The 8,849-nt window shown below is 34.0% G+C and overlaps 2 protein-coding genes and 2 pseudogenes across 4 annotated transcripts; 3 read left to right on the top strand and 1 right to left on the bottom strand.

Moving 5' to 3' along the window:
- The first annotated feature begins 515 nt into the window (after positions 1-515).
- Positions 516-1,982, top strand: LOC147790077 (UPF0481 protein At3g47200-like; annotated as a pseudogene).
- A 452-nt stretch (positions 1,983-2,434) lies between these two features.
- LOC147790078 (UPF0481 protein At3g47200-like) lies at positions 2,435-3,900 on the top strand. The gene has a single exon (XM_087128601.1). The coding sequence runs from the start codon at positions 2,533-2,535 to the stop codon at positions 3,844-3,846; it is 1,314 nt and encodes a 437-aa protein (XP_086984727.1). The 5' UTR covers positions 2,435-2,532; the 3' UTR covers positions 3,847-3,900.
- Positions 3,901-4,424: 524 nt separating this feature from the next.
- On the top strand, positions 4,425-5,783 carry LOC147790079 (UPF0481 protein At3g47200-like; annotated as a pseudogene).
- A 1,515-nt stretch (positions 5,784-7,298) lies between these two features.
- LOC111805986 (RNA-binding protein involved in heterochromatin assembly dri1) lies at positions 7,299-8,512 on the bottom strand. 3 transcript variants are annotated; one of them, XM_023691299.2, is made up of 4 exons: positions 8,356-8,512; positions 7,896-8,270; positions 7,620-7,721; positions 7,299-7,490 (listed from the first exon to the last, which is right to left on the bottom strand). In XM_023691299.2, exons 2-3 carry the CDS (start codon positions 8,267-8,269, stop codon positions 7,622-7,624), a joined length of 474 nt encoding a protein of 157 aa, XP_023547067.2. In that variant the 5' UTR covers position 8,270; positions 8,356-8,512; the 3' UTR covers positions 7,299-7,490; positions 7,620-7,621. The 3 variants fall into 3 exon arrangements, with proteins under 3 accessions (XP_023547067.2, XP_023547068.2, XP_023547066.2); XM_023691300.2 differs by having other exon boundaries at positions 7,896-8,273; positions 8,356-8,506; XM_023691298.2 differs by having other exon boundaries at positions 7,896-8,276; positions 8,356-8,506.
- Between the last annotated feature and the right edge of the window lie 337 nt (positions 8,513-8,849).

The following is an 8,849-nucleotide window of genomic DNA, read 5'->3' on the forward strand; positions in this document are numbered from 1 at the left end:
ATCATCCGGAAGATGAAAAAATGTAATTTTTTAGCAAGTGATAACTATGACACGAGATACCGATCGGAAAGTTGATGGAAAAGAAAAGTGGGTGGAATAATTAATAATAGAGGACACAAGTTTCTCATTGTCCTTTAGTTGTCTACGTTTTCCACGTGATCATATATGTTAGCCGCCCACTACTGGTATGCTTTCTCGTGATCATTTATGTTAGCCGTCCATCACTGGTATTCCTCTTCGTAATCATTTATGTTAGTCGGCTATTACTGGTATTCCTCCTCGTGATCATTTATCTTAACTGCCCATGCCTAACATTCCTTATCGTGATCATTTATGTTAGTCGCCCAATTATGTTAGCCGCCATCACTAGTAACGTAGCAACTTAGTTATAAGAAGCTTGCCTTCTTATTTCTTCCACTTCCATACCAACTCTCTTCCTTTCTTCCCTCATTTTTGGTTCACCCCCATCTCTTTCCCTCAATTTGAAGACAAGGTATCCTTTGTTTCCCTTAAATTTATTTTTGTTTTCTTATTTTTAGTTCATTTTAAAATACAGACACTCCTTTGTATTCAGATTTCAAAACAAAAGCCCGTATTTCATTTTAAATGAAAAATGGTTAGATTGGAGTTCATCAAGCAAATGGCATACCATACAGTACGACAGAAATTAGTGAACTTAGAACAATTTTGTGGTCATGTTATAATATCCATAAAAATAATGATGGAACAATTACTTCCGGTTAATGAAGAATGTAGCATCTTTCCAGTTCTGAAACTGCTACGCAAGATGAATAATATAGCCTATATCCCTCAAGTCATTTCTATAGGTCCATTTCATCATTGTAGTCAAAATGATTTGATAGTCACAGTTAAATATAAGCTTCGATGTTGTATTAACTTTCTAGGTCGTTTGGATAACAAGATGGACTCATTAGAGTTCCTCGTGAAAGCTACTCAAAGTTGGGTGAAAGAAGCTCGAAATTGCTATACAGAACCCATAAACATGAGCGATGAAGATTTCGTTCAAATGATGCTGGTGGATAGTTGTTTTGTAGTGGAGTTTTTGATATTGTATTATGTCGAACAACACCGAAATTCCTTCCCTCAAACCCGAGACAATTTCGATCTTTACTTCTACCAAAGGGAACATGAGATATTTCTTGATTTGATTAAGTTAGAAAATCACGTCCCTTTCTTTGTTCTTGAACGTTTGTTCCACCTTATACCACAAAATGATACCTCCATCTCCTTTATAACACTAACAAATAAGTTTTTACAACGTGGAATTGTTGAAGGTTATTCTCTTCCTGATGCATCTCCAATAAAACCAATGCACTTTGTCGATTTCTTAAGCTTCTACTTTGTCGTTTCCTTGATGACTCTAAAGAACAACGATAATGAAAATAACTTGTCTATTCCTCCATCCATAACTGAGCTTTGCGAGGCTGGTGTCACTATCAAGAAAACAGAGACATGTTGAATGTGTTATGAACTTAAGCTTCAAAAATGAGATTTTCACGATCCCACCTTTACAAATAGATGATTTCTTCGAAACTATAATGCGAAACCTGATAGCATTTGAGCATTTTCCCTCGAAAAATGAGAGCAAGTGTATCCAATATGTTGTCTTCATGGATTATTTGATAAGCACAGAGAAAGACGTGAGTTTGCTAGAGAAAGTTGGAATCATAATCAACAATATTGGAGGCAGTGGTAAATCAGTTTCAAAATTGATTAACAATCTCTGTAAATTTGTTGAAATCTCAAGTGAAGAATGCTTCAACGATATCAGCAAAGCCTTACATGTGTACTGCAATAGATGATGGAACAAAGCAAAAACTTCACTCAAACATAACTATTTCAATACATCATGGGCTATATTCAGTACTATATAGAACTCTATACTACATATGTATTTCTTGTTTTTAATTCTTATCTTGTGCTTGTTTTAAAATAAACAGTAATGTCATATTTAAGTTCCCTATCTTGCATTTACGATATGTTCATTCATTGTTTTTCATAGAAGAAGCATTAAAAAAGGGTCCGAGTCTATGACATAAAATTATATATAATTTAATGGCACGTTAAATATTGAAAGGAACAAAAAAAAAAAAAAAAAATAGTAATAGTTTTTGTTCCAAATTTTGTTTTAATTTGAAATGGTAAATTAATAATCAGTGGTAAAGAATTTAAAATATAAGGATAGTATTGAATTAGTAAACAATAAAAGATTAATTATTTGACGTTGACATATACACGTCAAATTGGCCGTCTCGTCTTCATCTATGGGTCCATGCAAGCAATTGGTGTCTAGTGGGTGTCAATTCAACTTAACCCACCCCTCATATTTTTATTAATTTAGCAAAAAAAGAAAAAAAAGTAGAAAAAAAACTATATTATATAATAAATTTAATATAGTATTTGGGGGGGGGGGGGGGTGGACTTTGTGGATTGGCATAAATAGGGATGAGTGTGTTGGCGAAGGCATCGCAGACCGGACTCGAGAGTACCCTTCTACCTCCGTAGTTCAAAATGGAGATGTGCGGGTGTCCCAACACAAATGAGAAGAGTCGAGCAGAAATAGAAAATGAAACTGGTACTTCTGATCCAGTGGTACTATCCATTAATCGTATTCTTCAACAACCTGTTTCATCCTATTCTTCGGACGTTACCATTTACAAGGTTCCAGAACCTCTGCGCAGCATCAATCCAGGAGCTTATACGCCTACTGCCATCTCTATCGGCCCTTTTCACTACCGTAGAAAAGATCTTATGGCTAATTCACTCAAACTCATGTACCTTCGACACTTCCTTAATCTCAGCCATCTCTCCGTGAACACGATTGTAGAAACAGTCCAGACTTTGGAACAAAGAGCTCGCTGTTGTTACACAGAATTCATCGAGATGAGTAGGGATGAATTTGTGGAACTTCTCGTCTTCGATGCTTGTTTCGTGGTCATGCATCTCATCAGTTGGCAGTACCCAAATTTGGATACCCCAGACGCGGCTAATTTATGGCAATCTTGGAATGAAATATTTCATGATCTGATGCTCCTTGAAAACCAACTTCCCTTCTTCCTTCTCCAATCTTTATACGACCTCTTCCTCCCCTCTCAACCTTCACTCGAAGATACGAGTTTCATTCAAATTGTTGTTAATTATTTATCCCAACACAATAGCCCAGAGTTGTTTTTTATTGATATCAAACAACTTTTGGCTGACAACGTGAATCATTTTGTTGATTTAGTAAGAATGCGTAATACTCGTACGTATTCCCATGAAACATTCACCGAATGTCAAGTTTGGCCACCAAATGTCACCGAACTTCACGAATGCGGCGTTATTTTCAGGACGGGGGATGGCATAGAATTTAATGACCAAGGTGGGTGTCTACAACTGCCTCTAATCAACATATACGACGATTTTGAAAAGCGTTTGAGGAACCTTATAGCTTATGAGCAATGCCATATTGGCAGAGAGTTAAGGAACGAGGTGAGCAACTTTGGTGTGTTTATGCAGTTCTTGGTCCAGTCAGACCAAGACGTGAAATTGTTGATTGAGAGAGGGATCATACGGAACGGCTTGGGTAGTATCAAAGAGGTTACCCAATTATTCAACAACCTCTGTAAGCACATCTGCCTTGGAGTCAATTACTACAATTCTGATTGCAAAATAATGAAAAATTATTGCAAGGGCCGCCGCCATCGTTGGATGACGTCGTTGCATCGCAACTATTTCAGCACGCCATGGCTCTGTGCTTCCTCCATTGCGGCCATCCTCCTCCTTGCCCTCACTCTTATACAGACCATCGCCGCTGTAGTTACTGGATTCGAAGAACGTTCTTAATTGGAACTCAACCATTTATGTTGAAGTTGGGTCTATTAAATGTATATTCAAACCTTCGGCTTAAGTGAGAACTCCACCTATTTGGTTGTGAAATTATAATTACAAATAAATTCAAGAAATTAAAAAAAAAAAAATATATATATATATATATATATATATGTATATATATATATATACTAATTAAAGTTGTGCTTTCTTCTTATAGGAAAAGAAAAAAAAAATTAAAGCTTTAGATTTTGTTTGTTTTATTTTGTCGACTACTTTAGATATTCTTTCAATAAATTTTTAATTTAGTATCTATCACCACATCAAATAAGATATTTTTGTTGATGATGTCTCATAAAAGAATAGTTTTGCGTGTTAATTAAAGTATTTTTAACTATTTTCTTATATTATTTAATTTTTAATTGTTGTTAAACTCATTTATTTTATTAAGTCAATTTATATTTTAAAAATGAAATGTTGCATATAGTAGAGTAAATGATATAAAATGAGATAAAGTATATTATACACTTATATAAACCTTTGTTATTTAAATCTATATGCATTACTTTTGAATTTTTATTCTAGGGAATTTGAAAACGTGGATGTTCGTTTGAAATGGAAAATAGTCAGATTGAAGTTGATGAGGCAAACGACAAACCATACAATATGGCAGGAATTAGTGAAGCTGAACAAGGTGAACAACCTCGTCGTAATGTTGTACTATCCATAAAAGAAATGATGGACAAGCTACCTCCTGTTAATGAAGAATGCAGCATCTTTCGAGTTCCTAAATTGTTACGTATGAATCATAGAGCCTATACCCCTCAAGTCATTTCCATAGGTCAATTTCACCATCATCGAAAGTATTTGTTAGCCATTGAGCCATATAAGCTTCAACATTGTTTGAGCTTTCTAAGTCGTCTAGGTAATGAGAGGGATTCATTGGAGTTCCTTTGGAAAAATACTCAAAATTGGATGAAAGAAGTTCGAAATTGCTAACATGAATGATAAGGAATTTGTTAACATGATGTTTGTGGATGGTTGTTTCCTATTAGAGTTTTTGATACATCATCATAACAGACACGGCCCAAATACATGCTTCCAAACTCCAAACAATTTAGATCTTACCTTCCACCAAACATCTATGGAGCTATTTACTGATTTGATTATGTTGGAAAATCAAGTCCCTTTCTTCCTTCTTGAACGGTCTCTTCCACCTCATACCAAATATAACCTCTATCTCCTTTATAGAATTAACATATATTTTTTTTAAACGCGAACTTGTTGACAATTATTCTCTTTCTGATCTATCGTCGATAAAATCAAAGCACTTGGTCGATTTTTTAAGCTTCTACTTCGTCTCAAATACGTCTCTAGAGAACAATAATAATAATAGCCGGATAACTCCTCCATCGATAATTGAGCTTCACGAGGCTGGTGTCACCATTAAGAAAGCAGAAAATGTCAAATGTGCAATGAACCTAAGCTTCGAAAATGAGATTTTCACAATCCCACCTTTAACTATTGATGATTTCTTCGAACACACCATGCGAAAATTGATAGCATTGGAGCATTTTCCCTTGGAAAATGAAAGCAAGTGTATCCAATATATCGCATTCATGGATGATTTGATAAGCACGAAGAAAGACGTGAATTTACTTGTGAAAGCTGGAATCATAATCAACAATTTTGGAGGCAATGATAAAGAAGTTTCAAACTTGTTTAACAATCTCTGCAAATTTGTTGAACAACCATGTGATGGCGAGTTCAACAATACCAGCGAAGCTTTACATAAGCATTGTGATGGACGATGGAACAAGGCACGAGCTTCACTTATACATAATTATTGTAATACGCCATGGGCTATTGTCTCCTTCTTTGCTGCAACCTTGCTCATTGTTCTCACGCTCCTTTAAACTATATTCTCTGGGATATCTGTATTTCCTAGCTAGCCAAATCTATCTATATAATATAGATATGTTTCTTTTAAATTTACTCTTTTGCTCCTTATTTTGTTATATACATAATAGGCTAAACCAGATAATATCTACTAGCGATGAACTTGAGAATTTTGACATAATGTGTGCAGTCTTTAACTTTGACCTCTCCAAAGACATTTTTTTCATAACATGGAAAAGAAAAGGGGTTGGAAAAAGTAAACATAATGCTTTATTAAAAAGTGCTTTTACAAATGCTTGTATATTCAAATTCAAAGAAATAAAGGAAAGGGAAGGAGAGTAAACTTCAAAAACTTTAACCCATTTACAAACTAGTTCTTAATTTTACTTTTCTCTTTCGAATCCTTGACCATTACAGTTATCACAAAAATATTATCGACCTAAATTTGATTCAGCATAATTTTAAATTGTCATGTTTTTATGTAATTCTTAGCATACAAATATCACTTTTAAAAAATATTATATTACAAACTACATGTCCTTAGAAGATTCCAGTTATCCAACACAATATCATTAAAAGATTAAAAAAAGAAAAATGTTTTATCGAGTAGAATGGCAATGAGACGTTAAGTTGGCCTCAAACAAAGAATTAGTAGATTTATTCTAAACGATAGCGTTCAGAATAACTTTTTAAATTCTTATTTAACGGATAATATAAATAAATAAATGGGAGCAAAAGAAACTCCATTTTAGGGCCATATGCATGAAGTAACATAAAGAATAAATATGTTTGTGCTTACTACTTTTTGACCAATTCAATCTCTCTTGCACTTCAAAATACATTCCCAAAAGATCAACGAAGGGGGAACATAAAGAACCCCTCTCCCCAATTTTATTTTATTTTATTTTATTTTATTACTTTCAAAAGCTATGGAATCCTATGTTAATTTCTTTTTCCTCCTGGATCCGTATTTAAAATACAAATTCAATCTAAACTTTCAATTTATTTTAAACCTTAAAAAATGTCACTTTTATGTCGAATAAGTTCTTAAACTTTTAAAAATGTCAAATTTTGACGTAAGTAATTTAATTCCAAAATTTTAATATTATTGTGAATGTGGGTGGGATTAGATTCTATTTTAATTATTAATTTTAATTAGTGAAAGAGAACCCGATCGGTTAATCCAAGATAAAGCCAATGGTTTTGTGGTAATTATATGATTAATTAGAGATGGGTTGACTAATTGGAATCATCATCCAAAATTAGAAATTGAGGGTTTAGCGAAGGATATATTTTATTTCATTAGTTAATTATGTTATTTAATAGTAAATAAAATAAAATAAAACACTTGATCAAATTTTAACCTAAAGTATTAATATAATGCGAGGGAAAGATGTTTTCAAAGAGTTTGAATTAATTTCATTTAAAAATATTTAAATTAACGTCATTCCTTTAAAAAATAATGTAAATTTTGTATTACTAAATATTAAGTCTATATTAGTGACGTGTTTATTATAATAAAATAATAAAGTGATTTATTATTAGAAAATTAATTCGAGGCAAGCACATAACATAAAGTGAAGTTACGGATTAATATAATATAAATTAGAAAATTGGATACGAAGTATTTTCGTGCATGCATGCATAAATCCATCCTTAAATCACTTTTGAAACTGGAAAATAAAGAAACCAAAACGACGACGTTCTGATTGGAAACTCTCTTCTTTCTAGCTAGAATTTGATCCTTCCATTGCTACCACCTGTAAATTGCAAAATATTCCCAAAATAATAATATTAATAACTAATTAAACCCGATAAACCCGAGAAAGAGTTTAGGGATCCATTTATAAATATGGTATTTTGTTTCTGGAAATTAATTAATTAATTACCTCTACGAGTACGAGTATGGAGACGTGTTGTTTGAATCTCTTGGTGCATTACATCTGAAGCATTCTCTTCTGTTGGCAAAGTTATGCTCGTTGCAATCTGATCTGTTGTTTTGTAATATAATATATATTTAAATTAATTTTTGACTTTTTTTTATAGTTTAATTAAGTAGATATGGGAGGAAAAAATAATAATCATAATTAAAAATAGACTAAATTTGAAAATATTGAAAGTGGTGGGGATGAAAATGGAATTTAGAGAAAAATTGGAAACCCTACCTGGAACAGATCCAATCACCAGATTTCCATCCAGGGCGGTTGGAGGCAGCGCCGAAGTTAAAGCCTCTCATTCTAGTAAAATCGCCGTCGTAAGCGGCGGCGGCGGCGGCGGCGGCAGGGGAAGCGTCATCTTTAGAGGCGCCGCACTTGAAGCAGATAGAGCGGCTAGCGAAGTTATGAGCGCCGCAGTTGGCGACGGCGCAGTACCAATCCCCAGGACGGACGTCGGGGCCAGTAGTGAAACCAAAGGACGAGGAACCAACTCTTCCGCCGCTGAAGTCAGCCCTAGGCTCGCCACAGCGCTGACAGGACTCCCGTCGTTGGAAGTTGAGATGGTGGCAAGACCTACAATTCCAATCCCCCGGTCTGCTCATCCTGCTTCTTTTATTCCTCTCCAAATTTAGTCCCAACCCTTAACGCCAAAAAAACAAAATGAACTCTAATTAACCGGAAAGCTTACCTTTTGCGTGAAGTTTATGCGGCAGCGGTTCGGTTTTAATGGCCTGGTCACGTTTCTCTGGCGAAACAGCCGGTGGTGGTGGGTTTTATACCGGTGAACTGCGATTTTTGTCCTCTTTTTTTTTTTTTTTTTTTTTTTTCTTCGTAATAATTCCATTATTATTTTCCTTAAATATCATAATCCAAATCCAACGTACCAGAATTATACACGTCAGCTTATTGGGTTGATGAAGAATTGGATAAGGAAGAACAAAAATTTATACTTTTTCAAATAGCAGACAAAATGAATATTCTAAATAAACCCATTTTGGGGACCCCACAATGAAATCCTTTTTATTTAAAAAAATAATTAAAAATTCCATAAATACAAAATAAGAGAGTTTCGATAAAGATAGTCGAAACTGATGATGGTGGGAGAGAAGAAGGTTTCGAGGAGTTTTTAAATTTTTTGAATTTTGACCATCTTTTTCTTTCTTTTTTTCCTCTATAATTTAC

The sequence above is a fragment of the Cucurbita pepo genome, chromosome 11 (assembly GCF_057944985.1).
Source record: "Cucurbita pepo subsp. pepo isolate OVF chromosome 11, ASM5794498v1, whole genome shotgun sequence".
Lineage (NCBI taxonomy): Eukaryota > Viridiplantae > Streptophyta > Magnoliopsida > Cucurbitales > Cucurbitaceae > Cucurbita > Cucurbita pepo.